Consider the following 20402-nt stretch of genomic DNA (forward strand, 5'->3'; position numbering starts at 1 on the left):
TCGTTTGACCCCATATACCGCTATGTACAATTGAGTCATGTTTTTCTTTTACTGTTATAAAGAAAAAAAGATATTTAAAAATGTTATAAATGAAATAATGAGCGTTTCATAAAAATCAGATTAAGGGTATTATTTGAAATACATAGAAATCAATATAAATCTCAAAGTATAAAAATGTGACGAGCAATCTTCGCGTTATAGGAGGGAGGCTTGTTATACGAGCGACACATATTAGTATATAGCCCAGTGGATTGACAAGTTGATGTTGCAGTGAGTAGGCCACGTACACATTTACGGTAATGAAGAGAAGTCCAAGGACCGGCAAGAGCGTAAGATTACAAGTTAGACTTTGTTAAGATCTTAGAAAGAAACTGGTTGGTAGGCCGTTTTCAACTCTTATAATACAATGAAAGTAATTAAGCGGATGAACTTGTAGACCTGTATTTTTCAACCTTTTATGTGCCATACCCCACCTTAGTCTTCCTGAAATTCTTACGCCCCCTATGTAACATATTTATTTTTCTATATTAAAGATAAAGCGTTGAACTCGTTTCGAGTCTACGTTCGAATTGCCCCTTTTAACAAACAAATTGTCCACGTTGAGGCGTAGCTGGGAACCACTGTGTAAGATATACTCTTTATCTGAAGACGAAATTCTTCTTATTGTTTTATGTAAACATATATCCTCAGGAACTTACTTGCTTACAATGATTTGTACCGTGCTGGAATTGTACGTACAGGCACTGAAATGTGTTCGTTAAACAACTAAGCCAAATGCGGTGTTGTGGTTGTAATCGATCAGAATAGGAATGTGTAATTAAGTCTGCTGATGCTTATTCACTCGGTAGTCGCAGTTTGCGGTTTAATAAATCTTATTTAGGCCTTTGATAACTATGTTCTTTTGGCTGTTCGCAGTTTGAAAACAATGCACACGAATTCTTGTAGAAAAATGTTTCAGTGTTGTTTTGGTGGCAATGGGTTGTTGGGCCCGGTTCTTGGGCCTTTCGTTCTCCTTACATGTAAGAAGGAAAATGAGAGACCCAAAAACACAGCGGTAGGAAGTCCCTTGACTTTATTTGCTTAAATAATTTTTAATTTTTTTTTTACTTTCTTCTTTCATACTTCTTAAATTCTATTATTCTTCTGTATTTCCTAACAATATTTCTTGCCATTTACATTTTTTCCAAACATCGTCTTTCATCCATCATCTCCATTCCCAAGGTATCACAATTTGTTTCTTATTTTATTAACACAGTACATTACACTGGCCTTATTTTCCAATTATCCATTTGATTATATATTGATTGATTATATATATATATATATATATATATATATATATATATATATATATAATTTTTATTTCTTTTACGGCGCAGTTGTGGCCTTAAGGTTCTAGAGCGGAGACTACGAACCGATAAGCGCAACGTAGGACGTCATTCACAAGGTGTACGAGGCGATTCATGACATAAATATTGTACAGAGTAATCAAAAATCATATCTTAATTATTTTTTGCACGGTGGCTAGACCCTGTTAAGGCCGTTGGAAGATGCCGGATGCAGGCCGTTTCCAACTGGTCATATTGAAATCGAAAGATGATATCATGGAGTTATGTATCTATCAGAGATCTAGATATCCTACGGCTGAAATGATATTGATGATCAATACGCCAAAGTCATTATTTTTTATAATACCTGGTATCTGTTTGCCAGAAAATAATTTCAGTTATACACATTTAAAAATACCTTAACGAATGGTAAACAAAATCAATATGTTTTAAAACTGAACAAAAAAAAATGTAAAGTAAGAGTTTTGAAGATAAACTGTTTTATGTTTTATAAACACGTGACGTGGACCGGCGTTACCTCTCCCGTAATCAGTCATCAGTGCTGCATTACGCTGTTTACAAATGCTTTACTCGAGCATCAGAATGTTTATTTTTAGTTTCATCCACGTCCACGTCTTTCATTCAGTTCCAGTCCAACAAAAAATTTTCTATTCATATTTTATCATAATAAACGAGATAATAAATGTCATATCCTTAAAGAGCAAATGTATGAGGATTATCTTTTATAGTTAAGAGGTGTTGTTTTAAAAACACTCATATGACTAATACAAGAGCGTATTTTTTTTGGAATATGAGAGTACTTTGGCGGTGTGGATGTAAATTATGGCGTTAGATAAAAAAGTAAATAAACCTACTTTACAACGGTGAACTTATACCGATAAGCAGTTGGTCCATAGACACAAGATAGTAGTGAAATTTGATCGACATTCACAACACGTAACCGACCTTATGATGACATTGATAGTGATTTACTTTTTGTAACATTAATCATTATCATTATTTTAGCCGTAAGACTGCTAGACATAGGCAGTTCCAGAGACTTCCAAATAGTACAGGATGGGACCGGCCTGTATGCAGCATCTTCCAAGGACTTTAACATCCGTCATACAAAATAAAACCAAAACCTAATAAGAACTGTAAATAAAAATTAAGAATTATTACACTATTCTGAAGTGAAGGCAAAGCAAGGGAGGCGATATATGATAGTTAACAAGGTATGGAAAGGAATGGAAGAAAATGAGGACAGCAGAGAAATGAATTGTATATCTGAAAGACAAAAGAGGAGAAACATGAATCAATAAAAAAAGTTTGACTCGTTTGACGTCTTACGCTGCGCTTACACGTCCGTGGTCTCCACTGCACAAACTTAAAGCCCCAGCGGTTATGTTCTGCACGCTAAACATAACGCTTGTTACACGTAACGTCATTGCGCCTTCTGAAGTTTCATATTTGTTTTAAAAAAAAGGTATTTAAGACTGTATCCTTATAGAAGAAACGACAAGTTATTTCAGAGTTGCACAGAATAAAACTCTAACCATGTTCCTTTGACATCGCTATATGGGCAGGGCCGCGAAAACGCTTTCATTCGTCCGCAGCCAGCGTGTAGGTTCCTCTTAATTTTCTCGGCCACGACAGCTTTTCCCACTAACCGTGACCAGGCGGGCTGGTTCTTGCCTTGTCGTTGTTGTTGCGAAAAATGAAACATTTTTTGGTGTAGGGGTAATCTTAATGTCTAAGATTGGCATTCCTACCATTAAAACCCCCTTCGGTAGGCGCCATCTTAGCTGTGGGAGAGATCCCGGTAACTCTATAAGTGTAATACCTATCGACCCCATATGCATTCTGTACAGCACGATCCGGGTTATGAGTTGTTCATGCTTTTACAGAAGGTAAAATTTTATCCAAGTATTATATAAATATTTTTCTTAAAAGGCTATTTGTCACTAAAATATCACATTTGTGATGTGTCTGCCTACAAAAAGTCTTTTGATATTATGTTGGCAAATATATAGTAGTATAAAATGACATTCCCGTCTACTGTGTTCAAACCCATTGAGGAGTTTTTCGTATGTCTAGACAGCTAGGTGACCATTAGTCTAGACTGCCTACTTGATATTTGTGACGCCAGTGGCGACACGATGTTTTAGTGGTAGGCATTTTTATACCTTATTATTGATTGAATACATTTAAGTGGTTTGGTAAATATAAAAATATAAATCTCATACTTATTGATTTTGTTTTGTCTAGTTTTCATATTTTTAGTCCTGTAGTTTTATAAGCCTAATATAAATAAAGGCCTAGAACTTTCTATAATTAGCGTGTCTTCAAAAAAGAAGTGGCAAAAAGGCCTACTTTTAATTTTAGATTACACTAAAAAGTATGACAATAATTACTCCAACCTGGACAAATTAACTAATGAATGAATGTAGGTAATTTTATTTCTTATTAAAATACATCGCATTCCAAGCAGACGGAGGCAGTAAAATGGTCTAGAATCGTTGCTTCCGCGTTTAACGTCGCTTCAAAAGCATCTCGTCTACCCGAATCACGTATTATTCGTGCGCCCCTCGCCAAAAAAAGGGAGAGAGTTCGTCGACCTCTCGATTCTGGCAAAAAGGATCGGCTGTGTACGTGGGCGGGTGATATTAGCCCGTGAAATACGGGCCAAACGACACACCGGCGTGTTTGTGTCACAGACAAATTGAACAATTTAAAAATGACATACACAACAATGAAACGTCTAACATATAAAACATGTCGATATCCATTAAGTTAATTAAAGATAAATGGTTACACCTTTTCAGGGAATGTTTAATTGAATTTGGAAAAAAAAAATATCTCTCTAGCTTGAACTGTTTTTGTGTTAGAATTAGAAGTACGTACGATCTTGCAAACCTGGCCATCGAGACATACACAAGCGAAGGTTCAATATATACCACTGCTAGTGAAACAACGGTCGTTTCAAAATCACCTACGTACTATATGATAATTGAAAAAAAAAAACTCAACCAGCCCGAGATAGCGTCTTCAAAGTGACTATTTTGAAACAATTAACCACCAAGAAGTTTAAAAGTTTTTCAGACTACTAAGGATGGTTAACTATTTAAAGAATTCCTAGATATTTTGTAAGGTTTCTAGTAATTCTACATGTATTTTATACATGGCCTCTATTCACCGCATAAAAATCACTTTTTAATTGTGTAGCCACAATAGTTTACTGCTACTTGTGATTTTTGTCGTCTAACCTAACCACCGCACAATAAGTTTGGACTGTATTTTATACTTAGATTAATGTAAGAAGACTTTATGATAAGCTGAAACTAAAAGAATATAACACCGACACAATTTTAAACTTATATTTCGTGCTGTTATTTCCATACAGAAAGTATAAAAGAAATAGTATAGATAATTCAAGAGCAGAGCTAACCCGAGCAGTCCGACTATTCTTATGTTCTTTAGAAACGGTTGAATAGAAGCCCAGTTCGCGTTTGTTACAAATCAATAGATTCTTCCGAGCGTAGCGTGAAAAACCGATTTTAATGTCCCTCTTTACACGTAAATTATATATAAAATGCAATATATGTCAAATTCTTTGGAAAATGCGCAAGGAAACGCAATTGAACGATCGGTAACTAAAAAAGTTCTGTATATATGCTAGACAATTTATTAGAGCTCATTTAATAACATTAAAATGTTCGAAAATTGTGCACATCAGTTAAATAAGTTCAAACAAAACTACTCTGCGTAAGCAGTTGGTAAAAAAACATGGTTTCGATTATGATTATGTATGTAGTCGTTGGCGCGGAAGCCAGTCTTCAGAATTTGTTGCATTTTCCTCTAGCATTACATTTAGTAAGCACCTGTACTGGTATTTGCGTCTAATATGATGATATCGCCTATATGTGCACTCTCCTTAATTAAGACTCGAAAGATAGCAATTGACCGTGGCGAGGTTCGGTCAAACGACCCGAGAGCTGGGTGGCTTCCCATTTAGCCCGAACAGCTCTTGAGGAAATCCCCGAACGCAGCTAAAATAGTGCAAAGCAAGCGTTGACGGAGGATTGACGGAAATGTTGGTACTCCCCCGTGTCGCTTCACATATACTTAAGAGCCGATAAAGCAGTTTAAGAAGCACTATTAAAATGAGATTTAGACTAAGCGCCCTCAGCGCTCCTTTACTTCCAATCCTCGGAAACTGTAAATTTCCACATGCTAATTTACTTTTAAAATCTACAATACAAATACAAAAAAATCACAACTAAACCCGATTAATACTCCGTGCGTTACATTCAGAAGTGTGAGAATAAATAATCCAAGTAAGCAACGATTAGGGAACACTGCCAAAAGCAGGGGAACCTTTAACGCCAAAGTGGCGGCACTGCGGCGAACTCTTTGCAAGATTACACAATATACGGCGATGGGTTTTCTTGTACTTTTGTTTTATGAGAAAATTTTGTATAGACAAACACTTGCTGTTTGTAGATATCAAATACGCTTGTTTGTTCATCGTTCAGATTGACATTTGTTATGAGTTTTGAAATTACCAAATAAGTTAGGTAAAATTTTTGGTACTTCATAAAACATTTATGCAGAACAAAAATAATAAATAGTTAATTAAAATATTTTCGCTTGCTTCTAATTTTTTACTGTACCGAAAAATGTTATAGTAATTTTATTTTATTGGAATTCGACAGGTCAATGTTTTTTGACAATACAGTCTGCAGGGGCAAATAGTAAAAACAATTTTAATTTTAAAATGTAGTAATCCTAATTTTTAAAACGGATTTTTCACTATGTTATTATTACTTTACTTACAACTTTTGAAATATTGATTTTTGGACAGGGTGTACCTTATGATGATTGATGGCAAAAGCTTTTACGCCTATAACTAATCACTTGCTGTTTTCGAATTCCGCATCAAAGAATTTCCTCATCTTATAAAGTATCAAGTATAACGCTAATTTGTCCACGTAAAAGAAGTGTGTCGGAGATCTGCCACATCGGGCTGCAATTGCCAGAACAAGCAATAAACAGAAAGAGCAATGTCCAGCGGTTACGGCATTTGCGATAAAATTATTGTACTGGAGTGGTTTTTTAAAATATTTCTTATGACTTTGGTAAGAAATGCAATTGTGATGTAAAAGAATACTTTGAAGAGTAGTATCTCATTATCACGTCAGCTGTAAGACGCCAATTCAAGGTATAAGCTTTGCTCAAAGATCGCCACGATGACCAGTATTGCGCCGCCCGTATACAACGATTTCTCGCAATCTCACCTATGTCGTCAGTCCACTTAATGGGGACCTAGCCACGTCTACCGGCTTGTGGTCACAATCAAGAATCTTTTGGCCCCACGGTTTTGGTTGCACGGGCGATCTTCTCCACCCACTGCCACTTCAGACAGGCTACGTCGATGACTTTTATTCTTCTGCAGATCTCTCATTGTTTCTCGCAATGTATAACTTAAACGAATTAATTGTAACCTATACTGGTACATGGTTGATAACAGTCTGGTCAGTTATGATTAAATTGGATTTTGTGTTCCGATCTTGATGTTGAGGTCGATGTCAATAAATATTTTTAGTACTATCGTTCTATTGTCTACAACTAATACATTCCTCCTTAAAAAAAAACTTTGATCCACGTGTTCGTAAGTAAAAAATGCTTATAGATATGTCGGTTTCGGTTTAGAAAGTATCCTATTGCCCTAAACTGAGGTCGTAGGACGTGCTAATTTCCTCGCAATATTTACTTTCACCTTTTGTCAACTGTACATATATTACATTCAGTACGTGATGAACGAGGATCGAACCCTGATTGTAACCAATAATCATCAAACATTTCGGTATAATTTTTTTTTATTATTCTGGATAAAGTAAATTATCATTGCTACGCATTGAAAACAGAAATAATGAGTCTCAAACTATGTGGATTATACAGAATGATTAGTTATTTAGGCAAAAGTTTCAAAGCTCGTTTGCTGTCAACTGAAGTATACCCACCCCTATTCAAAATCTAATGGTTCCAGAAATAGTAAATAGCGAAATGATAACAATAAGAAAAATTTTACGTTTACTATCTGACCCTGCAGACTTTGTACTGCCGGAAATGATTGGTATGTCTACAACATTCAAATAGAAAAGAAATAATGTGACATATTTTAGAGTGATCATTTACATAAACTCGTAAATAAAGCTTGTTGAGCTATACATTCATATCTTTAAAGCTTTTATACCTGTAACTAATCATTCTGTACAATTTTTTTGTTGACGTGGGCTCTCCCTATATTAAGAATGTTGCACCAACTTTTTTGTTCGATATAAAATTTCATTTTATAAGCCGCGTGAACGTATGCTACATCCGGGGAACAATAAAAACAATTGGCGCTGTTGGAATTTTTTTTCAGCAATAAAGTTGACGGGTCACCCGTGCCGTAATTCCTTGTAACAAGATTACCTGTTCTGCTGTTACATACTGAGTTGTGACATTGATCAGTGTGGGTGTAATTTAGGTCATTTCGTGTGAGAAGCGTGAAAAGTGTTCAATATAATACGAGAGAACGATGAAATAATTAAACTTCTTGAAATTAAAAATCTGCCCAAACGAAGACACCTGATACCCGTGAGCTTTAAAGACGTTTAGGCTGTTTCGCTTTTAACCACTTAAACCTATACTACTATATACTTCTTATTTAGATTTAGATACGAAATAGACTGCTGAATTTATTTTTATTTAAGTTTTTCTTTCGATCTCATTACACGAATAATTCTTTTTTGTTTTCCACCCTAGGGCCTTGTAATCTACATATAATGTTATACCCTGTATATTTTAACTACTGGTGAGCTTCAGCGAACGCTCTACAGTCACTAGGCGTAAGGACTCCTAAGAGATTCATACATTGATCTAACTTCTTACTCGCATCGTGATAAAAATGTTTTTGCTTAGCCTTTTAAAAAATATTTTACATGCAGGTGTCGTTTTACCCAAACATGCGAACAATTGCAATCGTTAAATAATTCATTTCTAGTGTTTAATACTGAATGACATTTTTGTTGCCTTTACTACACATTGTTCGTGCTGTAACTTTTTTGTTAGTACGAACAGGAAATTACATTGTATAGATGTTGTTTTTTCTTCGTCACTCGCAAGTACATTCGCAGTTTTTTGTTTAATACGGCTGGCTTGAATCTTGTTGCATCAAGTATCAAGGCAACGTGTTATAAACATTTTCAAAAATTATCAAATTAATTATAATCATATAAGAGTATCTTTTATATCAAATAATAATACCTACTGTTATTATATTTGTACTGCAAATAACTAAATACATTTTTCTATGTCATTATCATTTCAGCCGTAGGATATCCACTGCACATAAGCTTTATTTATAGATTTACATTAAGATCGATCGAAAGCGGCCTGTGTCCAGCGCTAGCTTATTTGCGGACCTCGGCGGTGGGCATCCTACGCTGTACTTGCCGGTCTGTGATTTCCTGTCTACTGCGCTATGTCGGTATATTTCTTTAATCTACGGATCCCCTTATTCCTAATTCAATCTCAAAGATAAATCACGAACATAGCTCTTTTCTATAGCTCAATTAGCAACTTTGTGAGACCACGTTTATATAGCATAGGTCAATGTTGGTAACACATTGGATGTAGACTTTCGTCTTAAGTGCATTTAGGGATGTTGGACGGGAAGACTAATTTATTGAATTAAAAAAAAATGAATGCAGTTATAAATTAGTTTGTTTACAAAAACAACAGATGCATTATTATAGTACAGACTTAACCTACAATGTCATTTTTGGGTACACAATTATAAACCAAAGCTCTTTATATAAAAATGTTTATAGATAATTTGACCTAGAAATTTTTAGAACGGTTATAGTCAATTATTAACTAAAGTCTCGTAACCATTACAATGTTTAGCACGACCACAAAATCACGATATAAATCGCTCCATATAAGCGGAGGGATAAATTCTGTACTCCATTCACTTTATTGTACCTCTTAATCCACATGGCGTCTTAAAGGCGTTTACAGTGAGTTATGTTTAGTAGAACATTGATTATATTAGGACCGACAAGGATTGGACGGAGCAATTTTACAAATACAAACATTTATAGACCTTAAAGTACTCAGATGACATCTGTATGAAGATCAAAAACATGTATTAATAATAACAATTTTGGAAAAAAATAATTATTTAATATTATTTCTTGATGTATATATTTAAATTGGCAATTACGTTCGTATGTTAAAATATGCTTCTGAATTATATTTACCTACTTCCTCAATATTATTAATGAGAGAACCGACACAAAAATATGATTTAGAACTTTGCAAATTTATATATTTATTTTATTATCCACATAGGATCATTTATAGTGACCACTTATGTCGTCTTAGAAAGAATACAGAAGAAATTAATTGGACAGAAACTACTCGTAGAATCAGATTGAACTATACGTCTTTTATCTTATAGCTATGAGGGATCCAATTTCAAACTGATCCGAGACGAGCCCACAACAAACTCGGGCGACTTTTTTATGGTTAGCTTTCCAAGATCCTTATAGCAGAAGAGTAATTCAATTTTAAGCTTTATTATCTCTTAAAAATCCTTCACATTAAACAACAGGATTTTTTAAGTTTTTTTAAGTTTTATTGCAGTATTTATTACAAGATCATTTAGAGCAGTGTTTTCCAACCTGGAGCCCACATCCCGTAGGGATGCAATTTCAAAGTGGACTCGACACGAGTTTAATGATTTTTCTTTACAATATATACATGTTACATGAGGCGTAAGAATTTTATAAAAGCTAATGGGACATAGTACATAAAAAGTTGGAAAAAACTGATCTAACATTAAATCAAAATACGTTTGATGTAATCTAAATTTAGATTCCGGATATTATGAAACAACGCACTCTAAAATTGTAAAACATATTTTTATGTTTATAATATGCACAAAGAGCGTATTCAACATATGTTGATGAAACAAGCGGAGCAGAAGTAAACTACAGCGTCGCAACTTAAATATGCAAATACATGTAAACATATGATACATTAAGACAGAAGCTTTGCTTTAGATACGAACAGAGAGTACCGAAATAACACGTCGATAATGTTTGTTTCCTTTCTTATATGAGGTGGGTGGGTGATTTAATGTACTCCCACCAGTGTTGTACATCTGATGTTTGATTATTACGTGTTCTGTTAAACTTTTTAGGTCTAAATAAAATATTTCTTCTTTAAATATTAATTGTATATATTTCATCCTGAGATGCGTCCATTCAGATTTAATACAAATCAATAAGTTAAATCGTAGGTACTTGTTGTTATTACGGATGGGCCAGAAAAAGTCCTTGGATAGGAAAAAATGGCGGAACATTGTGACAAGGGTTGTGCAATGATTGACATGATCACGACTGGTTATTCGAGAGCGCAGGAATAAGAAGAAAGCGGCCTTAAAATTATATCGAAGTAATGCTTGCCCACTATTGGTTGGGTACAGCTAATAGTTCTCGTAGTGGTAAACGTCTATGAAACGTTCTACAAATAAGATTTGTCCTTTAGATAAGCTTTAGATCTTTTATGTGTCTTAAAAGTTTAAGGTACAGCACTTAATTTAGTGTTATGACCATATTTGTAATCGATTCATACGCTATGAATCGATTACCTGCACGTAATAAAATCGTTACAGATGTTTGTCATATGCATAATTAACGATCGATTAAATAACTTCGCTTCTGTAAATTTGGCGAATCGACCGACTCGCTAATTACGTCAGCTGGATAACGTGTATTGTATCGACGGCGTCGATATTGGAATGGCGGACGTCAGTTTTATAATTAATTGACGTCATTTACGACACGCATGCGATAATTGAATCTTATCGCTTTAATGAAATTTGTTACGTACCTGATACAGGGCATATATATATATATATATATAATACACACCTAGTTGGTCTGGTATAATACACACCAGCTGTCATGTTCATAACTCATTAAATTAGGCTTTATACACTAGCCGGTAGATGGGGCAGAAGCAAGCCCCCCTACCAGCTAAACCGCTGAGGATGCGGGTAGCGCAAAACCAGTCATCGAGACGATATTTAGAAAAGGCCTATGCATCCCAATGGGTGTTTATCAGCTGACATGATGATAGCGATGATGATAGGCTATTTAATGTAAAACAATGTGTGTGGAAAGATACACAATTTTCACCATGTAATAAAGATTTATTTTTGCAGCCGGCAGTGGGCCCTTCGGGGGCCATTAGCAAAGTGCACAAGTCAGATCGCAAAATCGGGCATCGGCGTGTCGGGGAAGGTGGCGAGATCACCTACAAGAAGATCCAGTCGTCGCAGATTATGGGCTCCATTCAACTTGGTAAGAATTTAACCATTAAAACATTTTATCTTAATAAATTTGTTATGATATTTCGTATATTAATTTACAACATCGGTTCCTAAAGTGGTGGTTCAGATGGACCTTCTGAGGTCCACTTGCATCACTAACATTTTTGAAAGTGCTTTATGACGAAAAAGTCAGGGAACACTTGTTTTACACCTAAGATCTTACTAAAGGGACTTGAGGATTGAAGTAAGTTGAGTATGACAAATAAAGGCATGTAAATAGTTTTCAATATTCATTATGAGATCTCTATTATTTGATCTTCCCTCTAGAACAATATCTACTTCAAAACAAACATTAAAACCCATGCTGCATATAAAAACAAGTAACGCAACTGACTCGTTTTACGAGCGAAGACCGGTGTCTTAATTGTTGATGATCACATGTTCCAATAATTGTTATGGAGAAGGGTCTCATTCGAAATTACACTGACATTTTTCTTACAGATTGAGATAAGTGTTTTAGATTTGTAAAAGTTACCGAAAAATTATTAGATTAAATATTATGGCGATATTTTATGACCCAAGTTAGAAGAACTAGGTGATCGTTTACGAAAGCTCATTTACGAGACTGTTGAAATTTCTTTCCGTAGTTTTGATAAAGGTTTCAAAGAAGACCGTGGGGTCTTAACGGTAAGAGTTTATAATCCTTTGGTTGTCACTGCAACGAAAGGATTTCTCCACGAGATAAAAAATATCGTGGTCATATATTATTTGTGTTTGTTCTTCATTTTTACTATGACGTCATTTAAACGGGAATTCTGCATAACTTACGAACAACAATTTTATTTTTGCATTTTGCAAAAAGGTGTTTCAATATTTCTACTTCAATTTGTAAAAAGATTTGTAACAACAACATCTCAATGTTTGCGCTAATTACTGGCAGCAATTTCAACTAAAAATTAAAAAAAACATCCATTATCGTTACTGGCAAATTTCTTATGCGGTAGAACCGCGGTGCGTGCAAATAAACAGACTGAACGTTCAACAAGAAATAAATAGCTGCGAATAATGAATAGTTTTCCGAGAATTTGTTTCTCCATTAATATTCTTCGTACTCAAACGAGGCGGTTGCTGGAAAAAATTCCGATAAAAAGATCTCATATCTGTTGCGATAATTGTAAAGGATCTAAAATTGTAATTTCAGAGAGTAGGGGAAAAACCTAAACTGCAATGAATACATAATTTATTATCACAGAGAAGGGTCGGGTGGTGCAACCCAATAAGCGGACTCAATACTTTCTTAGATATATTTCGAACTTCTGCTCCAATAATTTGCCGGTTACGTCTTGAGTTTTTATATATTTAAAACTCAAAATGTTTCCCGGTATTTTAATCAAGTACTTACGATAAGTTGCAAAATCAACCCTTCACGCTGCGAGGTAAATCTCTGGTACATTCTTTGGTTTTACATAGGTTTTAATAGAAGATGTCAGGTAGTGTATTTTTACATATGCGATAGTTAAACACTAGTTCTATGCACAACTTTTCAAATAAGATTTCTTGTTACAACATTATTTTGATTAATACCGCATTCTTAAACCACGAACGACTCGTGCAATGTTTACACATTATACATTATGTAATATTATTGATAAGCGGTTTGCGGGGGCAGCATGTGTTATGCCGGAGTTCTACAAGTTTTATTTTACATCAGCCATACCTATTATTAAAACGGATAGGATCTATTATGTAATGTGTTCATAGGCATATTAATTTTATAATTTATTCATAGGTATGTTAATTTCATAATTTAATGTTATTGGTTTTAATCTTCTGGGTACCGCTAGTAATTATAGTGCTTAGGCATTAACTTATACAAGTGTAAAAATTTAAGTTAAATAGTTCTATATTTACTTTTTTAACCAATCTTAGATTACATTAAGTTTACAGGATAATTGGTCTGAGATTGACTTCTACCCGTTAAAACTCCACGGATTTCATTTAGCCGTATTATCAAAACCACAAAAACATTTTCTTATACTACCGTAGTTTTAATGGTGTTCGTCCAGTACCTCAATAAGATAAAGCGGGAGCTATCCACGCATCATAATGCAAGTAAAACTAATTAACGCACCACTGCGAGGCCAGGTCGTACATGCGGATCAACCCTAATCCGCCGCCAAGTCTGTATTATTGGGGTTAGAGGAAGGACGGGTATAATATCTTTGAACGTTTTGTACACAAAACAAGTGGGTGGGTTGTTCACAAAACAACTAATGAATATGTACCACGATAAACAATATTCATCAAAAAGAGGTCGTCCAAGCAAGACAAGAGAGAAAGAGCAAGACCACTCAGATGCCAGGATGTCACTTCTTAGAACCAATTCCAAGTATCGAAGAATAGGCACTCACAAAAAGATGTGTCGTCTGCTGCAGTGAACAAAATGAGAAGAGGAAGAAAATTCGGCGTGAGTCGGTATCATTGCTCTGACTACGTGGCCTTATGTTCGACACCTTGTTTTAAGATTTGTCAAACTAAGTTGATTTTTTTAAATAAAGTTTTTCAACTTATTATGTTTTTCAAGTTTATATTATTATTTATACTTTATAAATATTATAAACAAAATAAAAAAAAACAGTTTTTTACCTTATTTCACAGAAAAACTCGCATTTAATATAAAAATCAATGGCTTCAGAGATAATTAATAAGGTAATTATACATAAGCAAAAGCGTTTTCAAAGTTAAGTTCGCTACGTACTGAAATTAATACATTATCTTTCCCTGCAGACTGCGAAGCCCTGTCCCATTCCAATACAAAAAATAAATTGGTATAACATATCTCAGAGTGATCACTTTATACAGAATTATTAGGAACACGTGTAGAAGCTTAAGCTTTTTGCTGACAGAAGAGTTGTACATTCTCTCATTAAGAGCTTTATATGTATAATAAATATCCTTGTATATTAAGTAATTATAATGTTACAGAAATGTTTACGAAAACTAGAAGGATAAACTTTACTATCATGAGAGCTTAATTTATTGAAAGGCAGTGATTTTCTTATTTACGATGTCTAAACCATCCGCCGGGTCTATTAATGGCAAATTTATTACGTTTGTTTTGGGCCGCTCTGAACCGTCATTATTTATTAGAATGTTCCGAGAGCATAAAACGTAAGGTCGGTGACGTCATGTGGGAAAACTTCAATTTATTTGCAAATGCAAACAATTCAATTGTGTACACGTGCAAAGGTATATTATGGGGGCTTATTCAGGAACTTTAAATGTTATAATGTTCTTTTAGATCCTTCATCTGCTTAAAATATTTGTTAATTATGGTATTAAAAATATGTGAATGGTTTATATTAATATTATGACGTATATTAATTCATTTACAATAAAAATTTGTGTATGTCAGAAGAGCTCAATTTTATAGAAACTAGAAGAATCGAAGAATCAAATTGAATTTCAGTATAAAGACATCGTCAAATTTAAAACTACGCGGATTCTAAACACGTCTCGATCTGGCAAGATCCCACAACGAACTGAGCAAAACAAAGGCAGGATATTTTATTGTATTTTTTTAACGGTGGTTTAAAACGTTTTATTAGAAATAAAACCAATGTCTACCGTAGACAATGCTCTGTTTCCTTGAGCGCAATTTGACAGCGCTAAATATACCAGCTATCGACTCCGTTCGAAGAACTCCGATGTTTACAAAACATACGAGTATATGTAAACTGTATGCCATTTATTACACCACAATTTGTGGCTAGAGCCGCTGCGTGTGTTGGTTCAAATTTTTATTGTACTAACCAAGGTGACGTTGTGTTTTAAGATAACGAAACTCGTAGTAGGTAACTTGTTTTTTTTATGTAGATGTAGTAGTAATATCATAGTGTTCTTATCTGTTTAAGAAATAATACGTCAGTTATATCTCCATTATACGTTTTATCTATATCATCGTCATCATTAAGACCATAAGATGCCCACTGCTGGACTTCGAAGAGCCTCTAGAGGCTTTTAGTTGGACATGTTACACGCGGCCTGCATTATTCATCCGACGACATTAACAAGACTGTCTGTCCACGTGTACGTCCTAAGTTTATATAAATAAAAATAAATCACCAAATGTGTTTACAAATGCTGTTATGGTTAATACGAGAAAGGTTCTTGTGAAAAGAAAAATGAAAAAACCTTAAAAAAATAGTTTAAGTAACACTTTTCCAGTACAAACCACTCTAGTAAAACAAATGTTTAAAGTTACATTAGATGTCAATAAAATCCACGAAAAAGCGTGTCAGAATGTAATCAAACAATAAATATCGTGTACAATAAATGACGCATGACAATGAAAATATAATAATTTTATTTAACTCTTGCAGAGTTAGAAATAGAAAATCGATATTTGTAAGTAATCGCTGTCTATTATTGAAACAAAGAGCTATAAATAAAGTGATCAGTTAAGAATACATTTATTTTCTCTGTTGGACTGCGACCAATGACTACTAGAGGCCAATAACTTTTGACAGTACGATGACTGTGTGAGCAGCTAGTATACATAATATATATAACAGGTTGTCAAATATCTCCCTTCCGCTTTTTTGCTCTTTATTCAATGCTTTATAAAAAGTGTTAGAGTGATCGGATTTAGTTCAAATATGCGCCGTTTTGTTCGATAATCTGTTTCCATCTAGACGGCAACTTCATAATACCTCCCTCGTAGAAGCCCCCCTCCTTATTTGCGAAGAACTCGGACAGCCACTTTTTACAAACCTCTTTTGAGTTCAACTTTACACCACCAAGGGCGTTCGCCATGGACAGGAACAGGTGGTAATCACTTGGCGCTATGTCCGGGCTATATGGTGGATGTGATAAAACCTCCCATCCGAGCTCCCGTAGCTTCTGACGAGTCATCAACGAAGTGTGTGGTCTGGCGTTGTCCTGGTGGAGCACTACACCCTTCCTGTTGGCCAATTCTGGTTCGCTTCTGGTCGATCGCCTGCTTCAAGCGGTCCAGTTGTTCGCAGTAGATGGTAGAATTAAGCGTCTGGCCATATGGGAGCAGCTCATAGTGGATGATTCCCTTCCAATCCCACCAAACACACAGCAAAACCTTCCTGGCCGTCAATCCCGGCTTGGCCACTGTTTGGGACGATTCACTGGCCTTCGACCACGACCGTTTTCGCTTGATATTGTCGTATGTAATCCATTTTTCGTCGCCAGTCACCATCCGCTTCAAGAATGGGTCGAGTTCGTTCCGTTTCAGCAGCATATCGCAGGCGTTGATTCGGTCCAGAAGGTTTTTTTGCGTCAAATCATGCGACACCCAAACATCAAGCTTTTTTTTGTATCCAGCCTTCTGCAGATGGTTTAAAATGGTTTGGTGACTAACTCCCATCTCCTGGGCGATGTCACGAGATGCCACATGCCGGTCTAACTCGATGTAGTCCATGATTTGATCGGTATTTGTCGTCACAGGTCTTCCGCCGGCTGGCTTATCCATGGTGTCGTTTTCGCCGGCTCTGAATCGTCGAAACCATTCCTCCGCGGTTCGAAGTGATAGAGTACCATCCCCCAAAACACCATTAATCTCACGGAACGTTTCTCTAGCGGATTTGCGTTTAACGAAGGAAAACTTTAAAATAGCGCGAATTTCGGCGTTAGTGAACTCCATGTTTACACGTCTATAACTGTTGAACGCAATATCCAAACTAATCATGCAGAGTGGCGTTTTGTAGGTTATGTCAAGACCTTTCAAATTATGTATAGTATTGCCAGATACGAGCTCTGTAGCGCTTTGTACATAGCCGCGAAATTCAAAAGACAAAAAGGCGGAAGGGAGATATTTGACAACCTTTTATAAAGGCGACCGGAAAGTAATGTTGTTTCTTTCGACATATTTTACAAAAAAACCGTTTGATTTTTACCGCCCCGGCATTGAAAATTTGTATACTAGATATAGTTGATTAGAAATAAAAACTTGTTAAAAATTAAGTCCAGTGAATTTAACTTAAGAAAGCGACATTACTCTCCGGTCCTCCTAATACATGGTCAAAACAATTACAAAACTTTGAAGTAAAGAACAATTAAATTACGTGATTTTTTTTTTAAAAAAAAAACGAACATTACCACATTTAAAATTTTACATTTTCACGACATTATTCATTTAACTTCACTTAAAGACTTAAATGCTTTAAATAGGTGAATGTTTAGCTCATTTTCTGTCAATGTGTGGTACACCCTATCCGAAAATGAATGATATCAGAAATAACAACGTAACGATAATAAAGTAAGAAAAAGCATTTTCGAAATTCGGATTACTAGGTATTAATATTAATTATTGTTTACTATCCGTTTTTGCACATTGTTAACTGCCAGAATTTATCGGGCTGTCGCATTTCTATAGAAAAATAAATTAATGCAACAAATTTAAGAGTGATCGCTATATAGGTGATTGTAAATAGCTTTTCTTAATCTATCTTATGTAAATAGCTTTTAAGCTTTTTGCTGACAGGTCAGCTATATATTCACTCCTTTAAAGATTTGTAACACGTGTAAGCGATTACTATGTATACATACAACCAAAGTAATATTTCAAATTTAAATTCAAGCTATAGTCATTAAGCATTATCATCGCGTTGCTATGTCACGGTCATTATCCAACCGTAACTACGATTATATATTTATATGTCTAGTTATACTTAATTAAAAAAAAAAAACTTACATTTTTTCTTTTATTTCCCGTGAGACCGAACACATTACAGGCTTTATCTATTCTCGTTAATTTCAAGAGAGAATGCAATGACATCAGCAAATATTTTTCTTTCATCACATTTATCGGGCCTAAAAGTAGGTTATACAGTACACTGAAGCCTAAAGCGAAGCTTAATAGTTTATGGGTTGTGAATAGTTATAAATTGTATGACGTACAATATTTAACATGATGGGAGTATGTTACCAATTTAATAATATCAATATATTAAAAATGATGTGATGTTCATCACGAAATAATATTTTTTATTATTTTAAAATCAAGAGTGATTGGTTATAGGTGTAAAAGCTTTAGGAAATGTAAGGTACACACTATTCGAAAATCAGTGGTTACAGAAATAATATATATCGTAATATTTATATAGAAAAGAAAATAGTTTTCAAAATTCAAATTACTACTTTGTACTGACAGAAGTTTTTGGCCAGTCGTATTCCAAAAAAAATTATTTTATTTTGTATTTTTTCTTGCATATAATGCGCTGGAACGCCTAATATAAAAAAAATGTAAATATATGTATTCGAGAATATATGGGAAATGAGCTGAAAATAAAATTTGTAATACTCAAATCCAAACATATCAACATATTAAAAATTGCATGTCATAGTAATTATACTATTTATGCCACTACTAAAAAAACCCCTTGCCAATCATGGGAGGAATTTTAATAGAGGCATAAAAAACCTAGAATTCAATTATATTCAAATTAATAAAAATAATAATGGCCACAAGCCATGTACATTATAAATATAAGCATATATATATACAAAAGGATTACCTAATTATTACTGGTGTCAACTGATTTCGAGTATTTCTTGTTGGACACATTTAAAGTGTATAATGTGGAAACTGTATTATAATATATTTTTAATGAATTTCCAAGAATTTTCCTTTATATTTTTACCTGGCCAAAAAAATTGTTGTTCTAGAGATTTCACCTTCAAAGCGGACAAACAGACTTAGGAACATTGTATATATGTATTGTGGGTTTTGGCAACGTCCAAACAAATACAGAAAAAAGTTAAAAGAGTTAGTTTTAAGTAAATTATGTAGAAAAAATATTAAACGTTTCATGCGAAATTTTTACCGATTATAAAAATACGTTTTTACGTTAGAAATAAATTTTCCAATAAATCGAAGGATATTGTGGTTGCGTCGGCGGTGATTTATTTTTATACTAACGGCCCCGATTGGCCTATCAGACCGACAGAAAAATAAATAAATTGTGGTACAGTAAACATTTTAATAATTGATTTGATGTCTTAATAAAAAAATGATTACTTATACGTTTAATTTTCTATTTTGTATACTGCAAGACTTTAGTAATATGACCATATTGTAAATATTTTTTTAATTTGTTTACATCTGTAAAGAAAAACATTATTTTTACTATTTTATAGTTCCATGCAATTTCTATCTTCTCAAATTCATACTCTAATGAAAGTGAACAAAAATAAATTTGTAGTTTCGTATCGTTGTTCAGTTTTACGCTCACAAACATATAAGGCGTTAAATTTTTATCTACATAGAAATAACTCGTGCCGTTTGTTCTTAAAATTCTGGAAAAGCTATGTATATTCACTATGACTACCAGATGTATTAGTTAGCTGAATGCGATATATAATAAACAATTGAAATATCAAAACGAAAAAGTACAGACGTTAAAATTGGTCAAAACACCTAACAGTTTTTATACAAATAAGAATTTAAAAACACTGCTTATGTCAAACTACAGGATAGAGATATAATATAATAACTGAAAACGTGAAACAAATGACGTATGCAGATTTAAGCGGGTTTTTTTAATGCCAAGTATCGCCAAATCAGTTATGTCAAAGGAATATTAGAGTTATTAGCCTAGTGTTAGAGGCAAAAGATCGTTACTTCACAAGACTCATCTGTGATTTTGTATTTCTAT

The 20402-nt window shown here is 34.3% G+C and overlaps 1 protein-coding gene across 7 annotated transcripts in view; it reads left to right on the forward strand.

The window, feature by feature from the left end:
- PIP5K59B (Phosphatidylinositol 4-phosphate 5-kinase 59B) overlaps positions 1-20402 on the forward strand; it is a 91826-nt gene that overhangs the window by 8258 nt on the left and 63166 nt on the right. For all 7 annotated transcript variants that reach the window (XM_068766242.1, XM_068766240.1, XM_068766243.1 and 4 more), the window contains exon 3: positions 11608-11746. In XM_068766242.1, the coding sequence (XP_068622343.1) occupies positions 11608-11746 (139 nt within the window). The remainder of the gene's footprint in view (positions 1-11607; positions 11747-20402) is intronic.

This window comes from Battus philenor, unplaced genomic scaffold, assembly GCF_028537555.1.
Source record: "Battus philenor isolate CCGP_79_NKW_IND1 unplaced genomic scaffold, ilBatPhil1.0.hap1 SCAF_20, whole genome shotgun sequence".
Taxonomy (NCBI): domain Eukaryota; kingdom Metazoa; phylum Arthropoda; class Insecta; order Lepidoptera; family Papilionidae; genus Battus; species Battus philenor.